Source organism: Microcebus murinus, chromosome 18 (genome assembly GCF_040939455.1).
Source record: "Microcebus murinus isolate Inina chromosome 18, M.murinus_Inina_mat1.0, whole genome shotgun sequence".
NCBI classification, from domain to species: Eukaryota; Metazoa; Chordata; class Mammalia; order Primates; family Cheirogaleidae; genus Microcebus; species Microcebus murinus.
In genome coordinates this window covers 19,808,948-19,829,813 of record NC_134121.1, presented here as the reverse complement: position 1 = coordinate 19,829,813, position 20,866 = coordinate 19,808,948, and the positions used below count along the sequence as shown (strand labels likewise).

Here is a 20,866-nt window from a genome sequence, read left to right as displayed (position 1 = left end):
AGGGACAGGAAGGAGCGCTGCAGATGGAAGCTCCCAGGCCGGTAAAAAGCGATGCGGTGTGGCCGGGCGTGGTGGCTCACGCCTGTAATCCTAGCACTCTGGGAGGCTGAGGCAGGTGGATTGCTCAAGGTCAGGAGTTCGAAACCAGCCTGAATAAGAGCGAGACCCCCGTCTCTACTATAAATAGAAAGAAACTAATTGGCCAACTAATATATATAGAAAAAATTAGCCGGGCATGGTAGCACATGCCTGTAGTCCCAGCTACTCGGGAGGCTGAGGCAGAAGGATTGCTTGAGCCCAGGAGTTTGAGGTTGCTGTGAGCTAGGCTGATGCCACGGCACTCTAGCCTGGGCAACAAAGTGAGACTCTGTCTCAAAAAAAAAAAAAAAAGCAATGCGGTGGATCCAACTCCTGGCAACGTGGGGCTGGCAATCCCCAGACATCATGGCCAGCTCTGCGTCCCAAGTGCTGAAAATATTTGTCTAAGGACCTCAGCGACACCTGGGCAGAAGAGGAGGTTGTGGAGGCCCAGCCCTCCCAGTCAAGAGGTGCCCAGAAGGGAGGGGGAGGGGCTCTACCCCTAAAGGAGCATTTCCCAGGCCTGGATCCTGACAGATGGGCCCCCCGGGGACCCAAAATGACCGAACCCCCCATCTCCCTCCACACACACACATGCCAATACCAACACCAACTCACATACACACACATACACACACCCAAGGACATGTGCATAAGTGCACGCACACACACACTGACATTCTCTTCACCCTGAGCAACAGAGGACTTCCAGACACCCACTCTGGTCAGTTGAATGTGCACAGCTGTGTGTATACACCACGCAAATGTGTGCACGTGTGGGCAGGTGTGCACGGGTGTGCTCGCGTGCATCTGTTTGCACACTCCTGCCTGTGTGGGGTGTGCACCTGTAATGAATGGTGTGTGCAGACGCATGTGCCAGTGTGTGCACAGGTGGTCTTGTGTTCACATGTGTGCACGTGTACGTGGAGAAGTGTGCACGTGCGTGTGTACGTGCACACATGCGTAGATCTGTAACTGTATTTGTGAATACATGCATGAGCATAAAAGGAAGTAGAAGTTTGTTCTGACATCACTGTCTCTCTCCTTTTCATCCTCCTCCTCTTTCCTTTCCCCTTTTTCCTTGTCTGTAATGAAGACAGAAAGGGAGCAGAGGAGACTAGCAAAGGGCCAGGTGAGCTTGGGCCCCATGGACCCACGTCCAAGTCCCAGCTCTGGCATTTTCTGTCCCAGTGATACTGAGCAGGTCACTTCGCCCCTCCGAGCCCCAGCTTCTCAGCCGCACTGTGGGATAAAGAGATTTGTGGCTGCAGAGTGGCGAGTGTGGAGGGCTCCGTGGCTGGCTCTGGGCTCGTACTGCAGGTTCCCAGCCTGTCCCGTCAGCTTCCAATAGGTGACCTTGGGCAGTTGGTCACCCTCTGGGTGCCTCTATGTCCTCCTCTCTAAGGCTGTCACCTGTGCAGTGGCAGTGACATGTTTAACGTGATTAGAACAGTGCTTGGCACATAATAGGAGCTTTATAAGGTGCAGTTACTAAAATGTGTATTGAAAACCATTTAGGGAAAAAAAAGGAGAGAAAACAAAAAAGCATTTAGACTTTTTAGGAGGGAAGGAAATGTTCTAAAATTGGATTGTGCTGATGACTGCACAACTCTTTAAATTTACTAAAAATCACTAAATTATACACTTGAAATGGTTGGTTTTTATGGTGTATAAATTATACCTCAATAAAGCTATTTTTTAGAAAGCATTTAGAATTGAGCAAAAAAGCAATTTGCAGAGTAATATACACAGTATTGCTGCCATTTATGGAAGGCTTCGAACTGTATAAAACAATACTTCTCTAACACAAAGATATGTAGTAAAAATATCAAATGCAGCCTGGAATGACATTTGTAAGTTTCACGAATGTGCTCACTCCCTGGGGCGAGGTTGGGACCCAAGATGCAAAATTTTTATCTGTAATATTTTGTTGTATTTATATTTTTAAAAGACTGGGAAATCTAGGCAGGGATATCACATAAAAGTCAGAATATAATAGGGACAGAGCTCAGTGCAGTAGTATACGCCTATAGTCCCAGCTACCTGGGAGGCTGAGGCAGGAGGATGGCTTGAGCTCAGGGATTCCAGTGCAACCTGGGCAATATAGTGAAATACCCTCTCTTAAAAAAAAAAAAAAAGAAAGAAAAGAAAAAAGAACATGTATCTTATATATAATGGGGGTTGGGGGAGGTGTGCAAATGAGGACACATGAGGGGGCTGGCAACATCCTATTTCATGACTTGGGTGGTGATTACGCTGATGTTTGCTTTATAACTTATCATTATACTGTGCATCTGTGTTTTATGCAATTTTATATGCTGCAGTTCACAATTTTTAAGTCAAATCTCTGTTTTAAAAAAAAAAAAGATGAAAATGCTAATTTGGGTGAGTAGGTTCGGGGATCTATGTTATTTTATTGTTGTTGTTGTTTTGTTTTGAGACAGAGTCTCGCTCTGTTGACCGGCCTAGAGTGCCGTGGTGTCAGCCTAGCTCACAGCAACCTCAAACTCCTGGGCTCAAGCGATCCTCCTGCCTCAGCCTCCCGAGTAGCTGGGACCACAGGCATGCGCCACCATGCCCGGCTGATTTTTTCTATATATTTTTAGTTGTCCAGCTAATTTCTTTCTAATTTTAGTAGAGACGGAGTCTCACTCTTGCTCAGGCTGGTGTCAAACTCCTGACCTTGAGCGATCCTCCAGCCTCGGCCTCCCAGAGTGCTAGGATTACAGGCGTGAACTACTCCACCCGGCCGGTTTATGTTATTTTCTGTGCTCTTGTGTATTAGAATTCAAAACAATGGCCCATTTTGCAGGTCAGGGTGAGTGCTAATAGGTAACCGGCCACATTCGTGGTAGCTCCTGGGGAAAGAGAGCTCACCCTGGGGTGCCCTGCCCGTCTGCAGTCCCCAGGGGATAGCCTGCCCACCAGGCTCCCAGACGCCCTGGCAGACACTTGGCAAAGGGGCCTCAGACAGCCTCCCTGATTCACCAGGCTTTCCCCGTCCTCCTCAGCCCTCTGCTCCCCCTCCCTCTCCCTCTAAACTTGCTGTCTCCAAGGCCACCTGCCTAGAGTGGGGTTGTGCCTGGGCAGGAAGGGGGTGGGCTGGCAGGCGCCCTCCCCTCCTGCTTCCACCCTGGCTGGCCTCCCTGTCACCCCGTGGAGTGGCTGCCTCTCACTTACATCCCTCCCTTTAGCCTCTGTGAATTCAGTGCCCACCAGCGGGGGGCTGGCCACTGTACTAGGTCTCTGCCCCCAAAGAGCTTGCAGACAAGAAACAAACAGGACCTGAACACAGCCGCTTTAGACGGGCTCTTCAGGCCTCCCTAAGGAGATGGCCTTGAGCTGAGACCTGAGGGTGGGAATGAGCCACCCAAGAGAGGATGTGGTGCGAGGACATTCCAGCAGGAGGCGCCGGCCAGTGCAAAGGCCCTGGGGCTGGCCGGGCTGTGGGTCTGTGGGCCTGGGCAGACATAAGAGAGGGGAGAGCAGGACAAAAGGACTGAAATGGACTCTCCCTGAGTGCCAGGGCCCCTCTGCCAAGGCCCTGTGGGAGAGGAGTAAGGTGCAGTCACCACCAGGCCTATGGGAACCCGGCGGGACCAGGGGAGCAGCCCCAGGAACAGCCACCCTGTTGGCCTCCCTGGGGGTGGACTTCAAGCCCTGCACCGGGGCCGTGCCCCTAGAATCCCAGAGGGCAGGAGAGGGTAGGACCACCCTCCTTGCCACCAGCCCCCAACCCCACCTCAGACAGGGAGGCACGGAGCTGGGGCCCCGGGCCTGTGTCACAGTCGCTGTGTGACTGGAGGGGTCGGGCCTCGGTGACCCTGTTCACAAGGACGCGCTGAGCTCGGCCCCAGCTTCGGGACACAGGACACAGGGAGCTCGGCTCCCTGGGGTGGGGCCTGGGACTATCTCCCAGGGGCTTCTGAGGCCACCAAGTTGGACCCCACAGCTTGAGAGCCAGAAACATGGAGACGGCTCCTCCAGGTCCTCAAGGAATTCACCGCCACTGCTGGGGAGACAGACGCGGAACAATAATCAGCCCCTGAGGGTGGCCCAGGCACGGCCGCGCCGGGGGGCCATCACGGAAAGGCCACCTGCGTTGGGCTCGCGGAGGAGCGACACCTGGGCAGGGCGTCAAGGGCAGCGCGGCCCTGCGCCAGCGGAGGAGGGCGGGTGAGGCCGGAGAGGAGAGCAGGGGCCGCGCGGCCGGACCTGTGCCCTCGGGCGGGCTGGGGCCAGACGAGTCTCCAAGACCCTTCATCCCTGAGTCTTTGACTCCAAACGCAGACTCACAAAGCGCTCCCACACCCACCAGAAGGCAGGTGGCGCCCACGGTGTCGGCAGCACCCAAGGGGGCGTGATAAGAGGGTGACTGTGTGCCCAGCCCAAGGGACGGGGCAGCAGGGCCACTGGGCCTCCACCCCCTGCCCCTGCAGGGCCCCTGCACAGCCTGAGCTCCGGCCAGGCTCACCCACAAGCAGCTCTGCAAACGCACTGCAGTCCTCTCCACGCCGGGCCCTAGCACGTGCCGTGCCCTCTGCCTGCACCCCTTCCTGCATCCTTCGCCCCCTTTGCTGGGCTAACTTTTGCTCAGCCTTCGGGTGTGGGACGGACGCCAGGACGGCGCCTCCTGCTCTGGCCAGAAGGCCCTCAGGGCAGAAGGGGGCCCGGGAGCCAGCAGGTGAGGGAGGGAGGCAGGGCTGTCGCTGCTGATCTCACGCAGACCCTGGGCTCCCTGAGGAAGGCCGGGAGTGAGCCTTTGGGCCTGGCCGTGCAGGGCGTGTGGGACCCCTGGGTCATTGTCCTTCGCACATTGTGAGTGCGAAGGAGGAGAGGACTGGCCCAGAGCTAGCAGATGCCATCGAGGATGTTCAGCAAACCTCAGCTGAGCTCCAGCCTCCCCGACACACATGCAGAGAGCTGTGCTCTGCCATCTTCAGCCTAAACGGGTTTGGCAAACTTGGCCTGTCGTGGGCGTGGGGAAACAGGTAGCTGTCACAGCCCGGAGGTGGCAGGGCTGAACACATCAGGGCTGGCGACGGTCAGGGGGATACACTCTGCAGCCAGATTGCCCAGCCTCAGATGTTGGCTCTGCCCCTTTCTAGTTATAAGATCGTGGGCAATTTACTTAACTTCATTTACTTAATGCAACATGTTTTACTGTAATAATTACATGTTTATTTCAATGCGCACTAGAGAAGTATAACCAGCTCCTCAACTCCCAACGCAGACACTATTGTTAGGACTAACCAGGGTATTTAAGGCTTTTTATTTTTAATTTTTTTAAGACAGAGTCTTCTCTGTCACCGAGACTAGAGTGCAGTTGGCATCATCATAGTTCACAGCAACCACAAATACCCCGGCTCAAGTGATCCTCCTGCCTCAGCCTCCCGAGTAGGTGGGACTACAGGTGGGCACCACCGTGCCCCACCTATTTAAAGCATTTTTAAAGAATTATAGAAAAATAAGAAGTAAATAATAGTGCAGGCTCCAGCTAGTTGAAAAGCTGGTTCACAAGGCAAGAAGGTTAGGGAATGCTGGTTTAGGGGTCTTGCTTGCTTGGCTGTGCTTTGGGTTTTCCTTGGGGTCAATGGTTTTCAAACTGTTCCTTAGACTCTGGGACGCCCAGAGGTGTGGGGACAGGTGGGATGCAGACTAGTGGGCAGGTGAGGGCTGAGTGGCAGGGGGCAGCATGTTGATAATTCCAAAGCACAGCAATCAACTCTAGATGTCCAACAGTAGGAGAAAAGAGAGAGAAATTATGGCCTATTCCAGGCGTCCTCAAACTACGGCCCACGGGCCACATGCAGGTGTTTTTTTCCCATTTGGTTTTTTACTTCAAAATAAGATATGTGCAGTGTGCATAGGAATTTGTTCATAGTTTTTTTAAAACTGTAGTCCGGCCCTCCAACGGTCTGAGGGACAGTGAACTGGCCACCTGTTTAAAAAGTTTGAGGACCCCTGGCCTATTCACACTGTGGAATAGTATGCAGTGATGAAACAAACTATAACTACATGCATCAGCGGAATAAATCTCACCAACAATGGTAAGTCAAAGAATAAGTTGGATATGGATATGTAGAGTATGATTCCAGTTCATAAAGTTTTAAAGCGTGTGAAATAATATCGTGTATTGTTTATAGGTACATATGTATGTTGTAAATATAAAAATAAGTGCATGGGCCGGGCATAGTGGCTCACGCCTGTAATCCTAACACTCTGGGAGGCCGAGGCAGGTGGATCACGCAAGGTCAGAAGTTTGAAACCAGCCTGAGCAAGAGTGAGACCCCATCTCTGCTAAAAGTAGAAAGAAATTAATTGGCCAACTAAAAAAATATAGAGAAAAAATTAGCCAGGCATGGTGGCACATGCCTGTAGTCCCAGCTATTTGGGAGGCTGAGGCAGGAGGATCCTTTGACCCCAGGAGTCTGAGGTTGCTGTGAGATAGACTGACACCACAGCACTCTAGCCCGGGAAACAGAGTGAGACTCTGTCTAAAAAAAAAAAAAAAAAAAAAAAGCTAGGCCGGGCGCAGTGGCTCACGCCTGTAATCCTAGCTCCTGGGAGGCCGAGGCGGGCGGATTGCTCAAGGTCAGGAGTTCAAAACCAGCCTGAGCAAGAACGAGACCCCGTCTCTACTATAAATAGAAAGAAATTAATTGGCCAACTGATATGTATATAAAAAATTAGCCGGGCATGGTGGCGCGTGCCTGTAGTCCCAGCTACTCGGGAGGCTGAGGCAGGAGGATCGCTCGAGCCCAGGAGTGTGAGGTTGCTGTGAGCTAGGCTGACAGCACTCACTCTAGCCTGGACAACAAAGCGAGACTCTGTCTCAAAAAAAAAAAAAAAAAGAAAAAAAAGAAAATCAAAAAAAAAGCTATGCCAGATGATTGCAGTCACTAAAAATAAAAATAAAAAAAAAAAAGCTAAAAAGAAGTGCATGGAATAATGACAAAATTCAAGACAGTGCATGCCTCTAGGGAAAGCAGTGGGATGGAAAAGGAATATCATTTTGGGGGATTTCAAATGCATTGGTAATTTTTTAAATCACAGTAAGATATATAACAAAATTTGCCATTTTAATCATTTTTAAGTATACAATTCAGTGGCATTAATTACATTCATAATATTGTGTGACAATCACCACTATTTCCAAAACTTTTTCTTTCCAAACAGAAACTCTGTGTCTGTTTTAAGCAATAACCCCTCATTCCCTGTTCCCTCTAGCCCTGGGTACCTCTAATCTACTTTTTATCTCTCTAAATTTACCTATTCTAGATATTTAAGTGGAATCCTACAATATTTGTGCTTTAATGTCTTATTTTACTTAACATATTTTCAAAGTTCATCCAGATTATAGCATAGATCAGAACTTTTTGTAACTAGGTAATATTCCCTTGTCTGTATACACCACATCATGTTTATCCATTCACCTGCTGATGGGCATGTGGGCTGTACCTGTCTTTTGGCTAATGTGAATAAAACTGCCATGAACATTGCTGTGTCAGTACCTGTTTGGGTCCCTGCTTTCAATTCTTTCGGGGTATATACCTGGGAGTGAAATCGCTAGGTCATATGGTAATTCTACATTTAGCTTTTTGAGAAACCTGTAATGATTTATTTTTAAGATGTCTGGTAGGTACAGGCATTTTTTTACATTTCAGCCTAAATGGGTTTGGCAAACTTGACCTGTCATGGGCCTGGGGAAACAGGTAGCTGTCACGGGGGGTGTCACAGAGGTGCCAGGGCTGAACACGTCAGGGCTGCCAACGGTCAGGGGGAGAGCCTCTGAGCCTTTATTATATAACTAAAACATTTTATAAATTTTAAAACTGGAACGAGTTATCATTGGAAGCTTTGAACTGCATCGTGAATCCGAAGCTGTTGAAGGGAACATTTGTGGCTGTTGGCCTTCGGTTTCAAAATTGCTGGTTACAGTTCCTGCCCATTTAATCCATTCACTCCAACTGAGACCCTGGGCTCCAGGGGTCCCCAGGCCTGTTGGGGGAGGGGCCTGTTCATGCTGTCACCTATGCCTCGGGCTATGCCCCTCTTCCTCCCAGAGGTCATCTCTGGAGCTTCCCTGGAGAATTCAGCATTATCTCTCGGTGGCATCTAATCTCCGGCCAAAGGCAGCTTGATGCCAGGCTAAGCCCCTCCTGACAGGTGAGCCTCTCACCCGGCCTCTTTCCAATCTGGCAGCCCAGACTTTGGCGGTGTTGGGGGAGAGAGCCTGGCCCTTCCAACCCAGCCCTTGGGCAGTCTCCGAGTGTCCCAGGAGAGACAAAAGACTAGCATCTCTTCGCACCATTTAGCCCATCACTGCAGCTCCGGAGCATTTGACGTCTGCAAAATAACATCATTAGGTAAGTGTTAACTTCTCCCCACTGGTAGGCCTGGTGCTTGTAATGTACTGTGACGAGTGTAATGTGTTTATGAGAACGTGCATAAGAAATGATCAGAAATAGCTGCATTTTTAATATCGCTTAATATATCAAGTTTGCCTCTCAGTAGCCACGAGCTGTAGCATTGCAAACACTTTGGCTGACTTGCTTACAGTGGAATTCCATACCCTTCCCACGCTGGAGCCACAGGTGAGCAGAGGAGGAGGCCGAGGACCCCCAGAGTGGATGGTTCATACGTCCCTTTCTGATTCACCCTCCATCACCTGGAATCTAAAGAAAAATGGGGCTTCATGCATCACCATGCCCCAGACAGAACACACAGCACAGGGCCCGTTACCAGGTAGTGGCACAAGAAATATTTGTAGAAATGTGGATTCATGAATAAATGAATGCACAAGAGCCTCTCTGTCTACCAGCAACAGTGCATAGAATTCCACCATCCAGATCCCTCCACTGGGTCAGAAATTCCTATTAACACGGAGAAGATTCTATCAGCACAGCCGGCAAGAGCTCCTCCAGCAAGCTGGGAAGGGTGGAAGAACCTGGGGTACACGTTCAGCCGGGGCCGGGGAGGGCCCTTCCTCCTCCAGGATGCGGACACCAGCCAAAGGTGCCAACCAAGGACATCCAGCCAAGTGCTGCATAAAAGTCATTTCCTTAAAAATGCGTGTCATCTACTCGAAGGAAAGGCGTTTAACTCGTCCTTCTCAGCCGGGAAAGAGGTTATAATACCCATACTGGGGTATATCGGGCTCCCCGTTGAGGCTTTGCCAATCCCTTCTAGAAATTCCAACACCCACCCCGGGGTCAGGCACTCACCTCCCCAATCAAGAATCGCTAACTATTGAGCCAGTTGATCTGGTGTGTGTCACACATGCCAGTAGCTCGGAGGCGGAGGCGGCTGAACAGGTTGAGAATTGCTGTATTAAACCATTAGCACCTTCTAGCCAAGCAATTCTCAACCTTCGTTGTGCATAAAAGTCATCAGGGTGCTTGTTAAGACGCATCCTGAGCCTGCAAGCACATATTAGAGTCGGCAGCTGTGAGTCGGGGCCTGGAACCTGCACTGTCAATAGACTTCCAGTGGGACAGGTGCCAGGGCCGTCCTTCAAGGAGCCCACTTCCACCCCCCATTGGACAGGGTAGAAGCTACCCGCTTCTCTCCACTCCCATTGAGAGGGTCCGTGGGGAGAAGCGGGTGGGGGAGAAAGGAGGGCACAGGGCTCCTGAGGGCCATGACCAAGGGCAGCCTCTACCCACTGAACTTCGCCAAGGGCTGCTCCAGCTGCCGAGCTGCCCGCCCCGGCATGGGGAAGGGAAGGCGACATGATTGATGCGGTCTAGACCTGTCCAGCCGCCTGGAGATCCCTGCACGTGCCAGCCGGTGCCCAGCCTTGGCAAATATTAATACATCCGTTTCTCAACGTGCTTCCGCCCCAGCGTCCTCACCTGGTCCTAGCAGCAGACAAGGAGGACAGAGAACAGCACGTCACCAGTAGAGAAATCGAGGCAGGCACAGGGCATACGATGGCGGTCTGCACCAGGAAGGCAAGGGCAAGAGAATGACAGTTCCCCGAGGGCTTGTTGCATGCCAGGGACTGTGCTAAGGACTTATATCTGTCCTTGCCTTTTGTCCCCATGAGACTTTGAATCGCCCCCATTTCACAGGTGAGACTGAGGGTCTAAGTTAAGCAACTTGCCCAAAGCCAGGCAGTTAGGAGGAGGTAGACGCTGGCTTTTCAATCCAAGTCTGTCTATTCCCTGACCCATGCTCGTTCTAGAAACTGCCCAGACAACACCCCTTCTACCCCTCCGGGGGCCCCACCCCATCTCAGCTGGACTCATAGCTGGGCAAACCCAGGCTTCAGAGTGGATCTCGACTCTGCCTCCTGCCAGGGCTTGGCCCCACTTGTGCCATGTGTTTCTCCAGTGGGTGTCTTGAGGTTCCCCGGCCCACTGCTTTGGAGGCTGGGCCCTCCACCACACTTCTTCAGACCTTCCTCGAAAGCTAGCGTCTACGGGGCCAAGAACCACGAGCTGATCCTCCAAAAAGCAGACCCACAGAAGGTAAAGAGACCAGGCGGAGATCGGGCGCAGTGGCTCACGCCTGTAATCCTAGCACTCTGGGAGGCCAACATGGGAGCATTGCTGGAGGCCAGGAGGAGTTCGAGACCAGCCTGAGAAAGAGTGAAATTCCCATCTCTATAAAAAAACAGAAAAATTAGCCAGGCATGGTGATGGGCACCTATAGTCCCAGCTACTCAGGAGGCTGAGGCAGGAGGATCCCTCGAGCCCAGAAGTTTGAGGTTGCAATGAGCTGTGATCACACAATCACACCACTGCACTCTAGCTGGGACGACAGAGCGAGACCCTGTCTCAAAAAAAAAAAAAAAAAAAAAATTAAAAAGCAGACCAGGAGGGGATAGTCAACTACCCATGGACATATGCACAGGACCTTGATATTAAGGCCACAGGGTCAGGGGTCAGGATATCCAGGCTCTTGTCCTCAGTCTGCCTCTTTCTTGTCACTTGACCTCCTGAAGCCTCAGTTTCCCCGTCTGTAAGACCATAATAACAACCTCTGCCTCCTCAGTAAAGGAATTATGAAATGATGGTTCAGTGTCTGTATTTTAATACCGTATCATTACATAATCATTTTGTTATGCAGCCGCCTCTGGCGTAGAAAAAGTCACTCTGTGCCTGATTAATCCCTCCTAAGCATTCCTGGAAATGAGAAACCCATTGTGTCGGCTGCCCTTGCAGCCACTCCTGTCCTTCCCTTGGCCTTTGGCTCTTGGAAGCCTGAATTCTTCTCCCTGAGGACATTAACTCTCCGTAGGGATGTCCGGGCCATTTCATTCCACTGGAATCCCCGAGGCTCTTGGTCCACTCTCCCCACCCTCATCCTCCTCAGTTTGCACTGCCCCTGTCTAGGAAACCTCCAGAGTACTCAGGGAAACAAGGTTTTTTCTGTGTTCCCAACTCTGCCCCGAGCTCCTGGAGCTCTGTAGGAGTGGGGAGGAAAAAGCAGGAAAGGAAAGGGAAAGCATGAAAATGTCAGGACTCTGGGTTCTAATCGCAGCTCTGCCACCAGCCAGCAGTGACCCTGCGCAAGTCCCTGTGTCTGAGCCTTAATTTCCCCACCTGTGAAATGGGAAGAGTATGCCCTGCCTACAGTATAGGGGGGTATGAGGAATCAATAAGATGACAGCTGTGAACACCCTTAATGTAGTTCTCAAAGGTCAGTCGTGGCCCGGCGCGGTGGGTCACGCCTGTAATCCTAGCACTCTGGGAGGCCGAGGCGGGCGGATTGCTCAAGGTCAGGAGTTCAAAACCAGCCTGAGCAAGAGCGAAACCCCGTCTCTACTATAAATAGAAAGAAATTAATTGGCCAACTAATATATATAGAAAAAATTAGCCGGGCATGATGGCGCATGCCTGTAGTCCCAGCTACTCGGGAGGCTGAGGCAGGAGGATTGCTTGAGCCCGGGAGTTTGAGGTTGCTGTGAGCTAGGCTGACACCACGGCACTCACTCTAGCCTGGGCAACAAAGTGAGTCTCTGTCTCAAAAAAAAAAAAAAAAAGGTCAGCCAAAGTCAGAACTTAAGCAAACATTACCTCTCACCAGTGAGTCTCCTCTTCCCAAGGGATGGGAGAAGAGAAAGCCAGCCCTGTTGAGAACTTCTTACCTGTCGTGTTCTGTGCTAGATAGCACAGACACTGCTCTACCTCACCGCAAGGCTATGTGATTGGAATTAGCCCCATTTCACAGATGAGGAGACTGAGGTTCAGAGAGACCAAATAAGCCACGAGAGTGATGCAGCTGGAAGCCATAAGGACGAGGCCACTCCCACCCTTTCTCTGCTCCCCACCCCTCCATAGGGGTTATGGTGGGGGAATGACACTGGTTTTGGGTGCCATTCAGACTCACAGAAGGGACCCAGGCAAGAAGACAGGTGCCTCTGACATATCAATGGAGCCTGGAGAGAAAACAAGATTCCATCCGTGCCCAGGGCTCTTCAGGGACACACCTGCACCTGCAACAGCCGTTCCCAAGGGCTGTTCCCGGAAGGCAGGGCAGCAGCCAAGGCGGGGCGGTCTGGGATTTGTTCAGTTATCTGACCATGCGGGAGACCTGAGCAAGGGGCGGTGCCTCATTCGCCACTCCCTGCCACTCCCTGGGAAGGCCGCCTCTGCCCAGGTCCTGCCTGCCCTCACCCTCCTGCCCAAGCCCCTGTCTGGGTTCTCAGCCGCCCTGCGGGTCCTTCACACCACGCCCTGACCAAGAGAGGAACTGACCCGAGGTTACAGTGTGTGTGTGTTTGTACACGACCTGAGAGGAAGCGTGCAAAGACTGTGCCCAGTGTCCTTACACGGTTGAAGGTGTACATGTCCTGCCAGTGTGTAAGCAGCCTGTCCCTGCGCTCCTAGGAGTGTGACTCCGGTGTCCTGCTAGATGGGGGAGGAATGAGGAGGTTGCGCCTGGGGTCCCCGGATCACATCTATGGGTGCATGCGTGTGTGTCTTGTTAGGGGTGCTTGGGGCATAGAAGACGGCGCCCTGGGTATCCTTGACCACGTGTGTGTTGGCGGGTGCACGGCGCCACAGCACCCTGGGCCAAGTCTGTATGTGCATATGTTCATGCGTGCGTGTGTCTCCCGTAGGGATTCAGTGGGTGCTTCTGCCAAGTGTCTCTGCACACGTGTGTGCTTGCAGTGTCCTTGCACACCCGCGTGTGCCCTGTAAGAACGAACGGAGCCCAGCACGCGCTGGCGCAGGTGGGAATGCGTGAGTGTGCGTCCTGCCGCTCCCTGCTCTGCCGGCCCCCCGCCTGTGCTGCGAGTGCGCCCGAGCGGAAGGCGCCCGGGTGGCCCGGCCTGCCCGCGAGTGTGCGCGCGCGGGGTCCCGGGCCGGCGTGCGCGCCGGGGCGAGTGCGAGTGAGTGTGGCGCCGCTCGGCTCGCTCCGCGCCGCCCGCCCGCGCAGCCCGCACACTCACACTGCTTGGTTGCTGCCGGGTGACGCGGGCTGGGCCCGCCCCCTGCCTGCCGGCCCCTGGCACTCACTCGCGCCGGCCGCCGCCAAGCAGGCAGCAGCCGCGTCAGGGCCGTCCGGGGGCGCGGCCGGCGATGCCCGCAGCCCCCGCCGCGCCCCGCCGGGCCTGCTGAGCAGCCCCCGGGCCGGGACCGCGCCGGGCCGGGCTGCGCCCGAGCGGGGCGGCGCTGCCTGCATGACCCTCCGGCGGCGCGGGGAGAAGGCGACCATCAGCATCCAGGAGCATATGGCCATCGACGTGTGCCCCGGCCCCATCCGGCCCATCAAGCAGATCTCCGACTACTTCCCCCGCTTCCCGCGGGGCCTGCCCCCGGACGCCGCGCCCCGCGCCGCTGCGCCCCCGGACGCCCCCGCGCGCCCCGCCGCGGCTGGCGCCGGCCGCCGCAGCCCCTCCGACGGCGCCCGCGACGACGACGAGGATGTGGACCAGCTCTTCGGCGCCTACGGCACCAGCCCGGGCCCCAGCCCCGGCCCCAGCCCCAGCCCCAGCCCGGCGCGGCCACCCGCCAAGCCGCCCGAGGAGGAGCCGGACGCCGACGGCTACGAGTCGGACGACTGCAGTAAGTTTCCAAGTTGCCGACTTCTTGCCCCTTCCCCTCGCTCGGGCTCGCGCTCCCCCCGCCTCGCTAGTCCCCTCGGTCCCCCTCGCGTCGCTCTCGCTCTCGCTGGGCGCACAGCCCCCGCCCGCCGGGTCGCAGCCCCTTGCGCGCTCCGAGCGCTCTCTGCGCGCCCTGCAGACCGGCCCCGGCACCTCCCCGGACCAGGACCCGCTAGGTGGGAAGTTTGGGGGCGCCCCCTGGGGGTGCCCTATTTCCGGGGCCAGGCTCCAGGAAGCCAGCGCCGCACCCCCTCTCGGCCCGCCCGCCGGGAGCTCGGGGCGCGGGCGGCGGCTTTTGTTCCCGGGAAGGGCGGAGCTGTGCCCCGGGGAGACACCAGTTGCTGCCGGCCTCGCGGCCGCTCCCGGCCCACTAGCCGCTCTGGCCGGGCCCTGGGCTGAGGGTCCGGGCTGGGGCAGGATTGGGGAGGCGACCCGGGGCTGGGGCCCAGCCCGGCCTCCCAGGTGGGCCCGGCGGCCCGCAGAGCGCGGCGGCGTTGCTGGCGCGCGGGCCGAGGACCAGGAGGACGGCGGGGCCGCTTGTCCTTTGGAAAAACCTTGGCGGTTTCTCCTCTCGCTTCCGTGGAGCCGGCCGGGGCGCTCGCCAGGGCCGCCGGCCTTCGCCCACCTGTTACGCCCGCTTCCCCGGGGCAGGAAGGGCCCCCAGCCCGCGCCCCTCCTCCTGGGGCTGAGCCCCGGGCCCCAAAGAACAGGCAAGCGCCCTGCTTGCCCGGGTCCCCAAGGCTGAGGCCCGGCCAGCTGGCGCTCCAGGTCCCTTTTCCAGTCCTTGAGGGTGTCTGCCGGGCTCGACTGGGGACTGGCTGGGAAACTGAGGCGGGAAGAGGTCTCGGTCCAGTGAGGAATCGGTTTGCGCAGGGAGGGAATTGGGGGTGGGGCCGCTGCATGGAAGGCCCCCAGCCCAGCTGTGACCCTAGCTGTGTCACTCAGACTTGGGAAACCAGTGTCAAACCCCCCAGAGCCGCCTAGGGTGGGACCTTTCAGGGCCCGGGTCTGCTTGGGCTTCTCCAGGGCCCGCTCGGCCCCTCCCCCGCCCAGCAAGGGTGTCTGCGCCTGGCGTGGGCACTCACCGGGCCTCCGAGCTCAGGGCCTGGAGTTCCCCGAACATAACGTGGCCTAAGGTGGGGCATTCCAGAGCCACCCCGAGTGCAGACCCCTCGGCGCCCTGCCTGGGGTGGCCCCTGCAGGGGCGGGTCGGAGCGGCCTCCGTGGGGAAACTGCGTGCTGTGCACTTTCGGGAGGCCTGAACCACAGCCCTCCGCCTGCGCCTGGCACAGGGAGGGCCTGCCCCGGGGCATGGGGGTGGCGAGCAGTCCTCCCCTCCACTCTCCTGCCGGCTAGGGTAAATTGGGTCGGCAGAGTTTACTGTCCACAGAGCTGTGCCCTGGATCCGCCCCCTCCCCCAGCTCCCTGTGCAAAGCTCCCCCCTCGCTTGCTGTGCTTCTGGGCAGGCCCTGACAGGGACCCAGGTCACCCCTCTGGCTGCCCTGAATCCCAGGCCACCCCCAGAGGAAGGGGTGGGGAAGTTGCTTCCATTTCCAGCATCTTGGCTGCTGCGCGGAGGGGGTGAGCAGGCAGGGCGGTGCAGGGCAGTGCTCCAGGCCACCCTCCCGGTGCCACCGAGGGCCCTCTGGATGGCATGTGGCCGGGAGGTGAAATATCTGGTCATTTCTTTTGGCCGCCTCTGGACCCACAGGCAAGGAGCAAAGCTCGAGACTCCGGCCAGCAGCCCCAGCTCCAGTCTGTCGGCTCAGCAGTCCCTCACGGGGCACCGTCCTGGCCGCAGGGAGTGGGGCAAAGGAGAGCAGGCCTGTGTCCCTGGACTCAGCACACACATGTTGTGGCAGGGGACAGACTCACGTGGGGTCGGCAGTACAAGGAAGGACGGGACGCAGCTGTGCCAGCTTGCACTGCGGGCCGGCCACACCCATGTCACCAGGGCACGCCAACAAAATGCTGAGGGTGTGTGGCCGAGCCCGGGGCCGGCCTGGGCAACCCTGGCCCTTTCCAAGGACGGCCCACCCTGGGCCTGCCTCGCTCCGGGGGCCGAGCAGACATCCCGGCCCGGGAGCTGGGGAATCTTGGCTCCTGTCCCTGCCGGGAGCGGGTTCTGGGGCGCGACTGCCTTCCACCCTGCACCCCAGGCCGTGCCCCCGTCTGGGCTGTGACAACCAGATCCCTGGAATAAGCCTAAGTGATTCAAGCCAGATGGTTCATTACGGCTTTAGCCAGGGTTATGCTATTTGCTGCCCTAATTATTGGATTATCTGTGTTCTGACGGAAAGAAACGAGGGCGGTTGCTCTGTTGTCCAAGGCGGACAGTGAAGTGCTGTGTGTTTACTCTGCCTCTGTCCCCCTCTTCCACGCCCCTCCTTTATTAAGCCGTGTCCGAGCACAAGCACGCACGCACGTGTTGCTAGCAGATCTCCTGGGGGCGCTGGCGGGGAGGGGAGGCCTAGAGTGCGGGGTGAGGAAGGAGCACCACCCGCTGCCGGCCTCCCGGTCAGCCTGGGCCAGCCTGTGCCACCCGCTGCCCTGCAGAGTGGCCCAGTGCCCCTCATCCAGCACACGCTGCTCCTGCCTGGGCAGCCCTCCCGCCCAGTCCCCACCTGTGGAAACCCAGTCCCTCCTTCAAAGCTGTAAGGACCAGGATGCTTGGGTTGCAAGTAACAGAAAACCAACTCCAAGTGGCTTAAACGACGAGGACAACAGAGGTCCCGAGGCACCAGGTGCGTTGATCCAGCGGCCCCTGGGCACCGTCAGTGCTGATGGCTCTGTCCTTCTACTTGGCCATGCTCTTTTCCCCATAGGCTGAAAATCAAGGCCGGCTTCCTGTCCCCGGGGGTGCACAGGTGAGGACAGTCCAGGGGCACGATGCTGTCATTCTCCATCAGCCGCACAGGACCCTCGTGGCCCAGGGTGGCTGCTGTGGGTCCAGGCATCGCACAACAGTAGGGCCCCAGGTGTGACGAGGACCAGTCTTCTCCCCAAAATCTCAGTTTAAGAGTGAGGACGCCTCTGCCAGGAGTCCCCAGGAGACCTGTCCTTTTGTCCCATTGGCCAGCATTGCGTCACATGCCCGTGCGTAAGCCTGCCTCTGCGCGGCCCTCCCTGGGGCTGGCTCGGGTCATCGCATGGAGGTCCCGGGTGAGGACAGAGTGCAGGGACGGCTGTCGGGTCTGCCACCAAGGCTGTCCTTGGCAGGGGGTCTCGTGCCAGTCCCCACGGGCCGTGGTTCTTCCTTTGAGCCCAGAACCCCCTTTTGGCCTCAGTTGTATTCTGCCCAGAACTGCTACCGTATTTTATGCACTCGGTGTTACAACACCAGCTGTGCGTCAGGCACCGTGCTAGGAACAGAGAGACAGGAACGCCTGAGACGCAACCTCTGACCTCGGGGTATTCAGGAAAACCCAGAGTATGGCCCAGCAGTGGGGGACGGGGAGGTGGAAATACACGAACAGGAAGCTCTGGCTTGTACAGAGGACACCCACAGAGAGGACACCCTCTGTTCTGAGGCTGGGAGGAGAGAGGAAGCAGGCTGGCAGAGTGGGAGGAGGAAGGGAAGGTGCCCCTGGCAGAGGGACAGCTGTGTGCACAGGTTCTGAAGGCGAAACAATACAGCCAAGTGGCTGAAACAAGGGAAAAGACTGATGATGAGGCCAAAGTGGTCATGTCACAAAAGGTCTTGAATGCCACACCGAGGAGGTTGAACAGAGTCCAGGAGGTTGTGGAGACCTTTTGAACCATTTAAAGCAGAGGAATGAAGAGACTTATAAAAGCTGTGACCTTCTGCCTCTAAGCTCCCGGGAAGCAGGGATGTACGGCTCATTCCTCTTTGTCCCCCCATGCGGTGCCTGTCTGGCTCAATGCCTCAGTTTCCCCAACTCCAAAATGCTTACAGCACAGTCTTGATAATTTTCTATGATTCTTGCTACAGTTTTTTAAAAAAACTATTTGAGAGGCTGACATTTTTCTTAAAAAAAAAAAAATCACCGGAGGGCGTGCGGGTCAGGAGCCTCCAGGTGCAGACCAAGGTCATTACTATGCTGTCAGTCTCCACCAGCCGAGCAGAGGCAGGTTCAGCCTTGGAGGCACCGACAGGGGCTTGAGCTCGATTTTCTCTGAATTAGCCCCATTAAAGCTCTATAATTATCAACAAGCGGGTGACAAGTCTCAAAGGCCCATTAGTGACCAACCCTCATTATTTTTCCAAAGATGTAAACTGTAGTGGGGCATTGTGGTCTGAATGCTCCAAGGGCAGGCAAGGCAGGCTGCTGTGGCTCACGTGGAGACACCCCGTCCCCTGCCCTTGGGACCCCCTCAGCCCCCCACACATAAGCCCTGGTGCTTTTCCAACTCCGAGGTCCCTCCGTGGCGTGCCGAGCCCCACTGTCCTTCCCCAAGAGCAACTCCCCTCTTCTCTCTTTTTTTGTCTCTTAGTTGCATCCTCCTAAGATTTCAGCTAAACAAAGTGGCAAACAAAAAGTTTTTGGAAGCCACTAGGCTTTAAGGCGGAAACTATCAGGGTGGAAGTGAAGAGACCTGGCCGCCGTGTCCCACCCTGCCGGGCCACCCTGACCGTGTCATGTCTCCTCCTCTCTCTGAGCCTCGTTTCTCTGGAAGGGGAATGAAGACTCCGGACTGTGAGCTCCCCACGAGAGCTTTCACTCCGGCAAGTCTCTCCAGATTGTGGCCAGGCTTCTATTTATAAACTATCATTTCGTACAGAGCTTCCACTGGAACTCAGAGAAATCCATCAGTCCCTTCCTGGTGACACACGGGGCTTGCTGTTCCTTCCCAGGAAGTGGCAACAGGTGCTGGCTTTCTGCTGAGCAGCACCCGAGCCCTCCTTAAACGGGGGTGTCTGCAGAGGCCGTGGCGGGGGCTCCTCTGCCCCCCGGGAGCCGAGTTGCCCGGTGGGGAGCGGGCAGCCCCCCCTCCCCACCTTGCCGGCTGGTACTTCTCCAGGACTGGGGGACCAGGCAGAGCCCCTGGAGCGTACTTTTTATACAGGGGCGTCATCCCCAATCCCCGCTCCTATGAGCAACTGGGGAGTACATTGGCTTGAAGGGAACAGCCACGTGCACCTGCTGTTTGCTGGTCTCTCGGGCGTGCCCAGGGCATATGGTCCCCGCCTTGGAAGGCGGACGTGTTGGGGGAACAACCCCCCCCCCGTGTCGGCCTGAACTGAACAGCAGAGTGGGCTACTATCAGGTGAAGACGAGAGCTCTGGAGAATACCGCTACAAAGGCATGGACTTGATGAATCTTGGGCCTGTGGCTGCCAGTTGTTACAGGAGTTGGTGACATGTACCCCGCCCCCATCACAGCATCCCCGCCCGCCTACCTGCACAGGTGCGAGCCGGGCCACAGGCAGCCAAAGGCCGGACAAAGTTATCACTAACGCACGGTGGCTCTTCTCAGGAAACAGCTCTTTAGGCTCCGCTCAAGACCTATTGACTCTTAGTTTTGACAGACTTCTAACAAGTATGATCACCTGGTTTCATGGAGGAACTCGTTAAAGCAGCAGGAGCTGTGTGTACTACCAGAGACGAGTGCCCTAACAGGGGTCTCAAAGGGAGGAGGCAGAAAAAGGAAGAAAACCGAAAAAGAGAGACCACCTGGTGGGGGGACAGCCTCGCACCCCCTTCCTTCTGTATCTGGGCTACGGCTGTGACAGCCGAAAGAGTAATCGTAGCCATGGCAACGACGCAGGTTATGGAGAAAAGCTTAAGTGACCGTTTGTATATTCTGTTCCCAAAGGCAGGGAGGGGAGTGATCCAGTTTTGAACTGTGTTATTCCAGAATGGGTCTCAGAGGGGCAAGTACAGTTCTCCAGAAAACTCTCCTCCATGCACCTGCTCCTTCTATAATTATATCTTCCGAGCACTTTCCGTAGCCCAGGGACTGGGAGGTGGGTACCATCTTGGGCTCCATCTTGCAGATGATGGGAAACTGAGGCACGATGAGGTTGGGTACGCTGTCTAGGGTCACACAGCAGGGGAGTGCCATGCGGGGGTCTGAACCCGGGAGATGATGTCGGAGATCCTCTCCCGGGTCAGCCTCGCACCCGGCACCAAGCTGCAGGCAGGGACATGCGCCTCGCCCTGTGCAAGGGCGCGGGGAGGAAGTCCAGGGTGGCATGTCCTCACCCCAGAGTGAAGGGCGGCTCCTGACACGGGGGGAGGGGGGCTTAATTTGCCCACGTCCCTGCAGACCCCGGGAACGCCGCCGTGCCTGGCCCAGCGCCAGCCCAGGGTGAGCAGACCTCTTCTGTAAAGGGCCAGGCTCTGAACATCCTCCGCTGGGCAGGCCGCGGGGTCTGGGCTGCGTGTCCCCAGCTCGGCCTCTGCAGTGGCACTGCAGGATGTAAACTGATGGGCGTGGTCGGATTGGGACATAATTCGATCTGGATCCACGTTGGGAGCGTCGACCCAAACCCCCCGCCCCTCCCCCACCCCTGCGTCGCTCCAGCCACTAAGCCCCCACTTGCTAGGTGGCCCGTGGTTGGAATGTCCCCAGCCCCACCGTGCCACTGGCCAAGTCCTACTCATCGCTCGTGGCTCAGGGTGAAGCATCCCTCCTGGGGCTCCCCACGGCTCCTAGCTCACCAGACGCTGTTGTGCCAGTTCTTTCTGTACGTTCCTCGCATTAAGCCGCGCTCTCCTTGGGCAGGGAGCCCGCCTTCTGGGTGTCTTCAACCCTAGACCCGGCA

The 20,866-nt window shown here is 56.3% G+C and overlaps 1 protein-coding gene across 1 annotated transcript in view; it reads left to right on the top strand.

Annotated features, from left to right (window-relative positions):
- Nucleotides 1-13,605: 13,605 nt before the first annotated feature.
- Nucleotides 13,606-20,866, top strand: part of DOC2B (double C2 domain beta) — a 28,378-nt gene continuing 21,117 nt past the window's right edge. Inside the window, exon 1 of the mRNA XM_012740631.3 lies at nucleotides 13,606-14,099. Coding sequence (XP_012596085.3) covers nucleotides 13,715-14,099 — 385 coding nt within the window. The 5' untranslated portion in view covers nucleotides 13,606-13,714. The remainder of the gene's footprint in view (nucleotides 14,100-20,866) is intronic.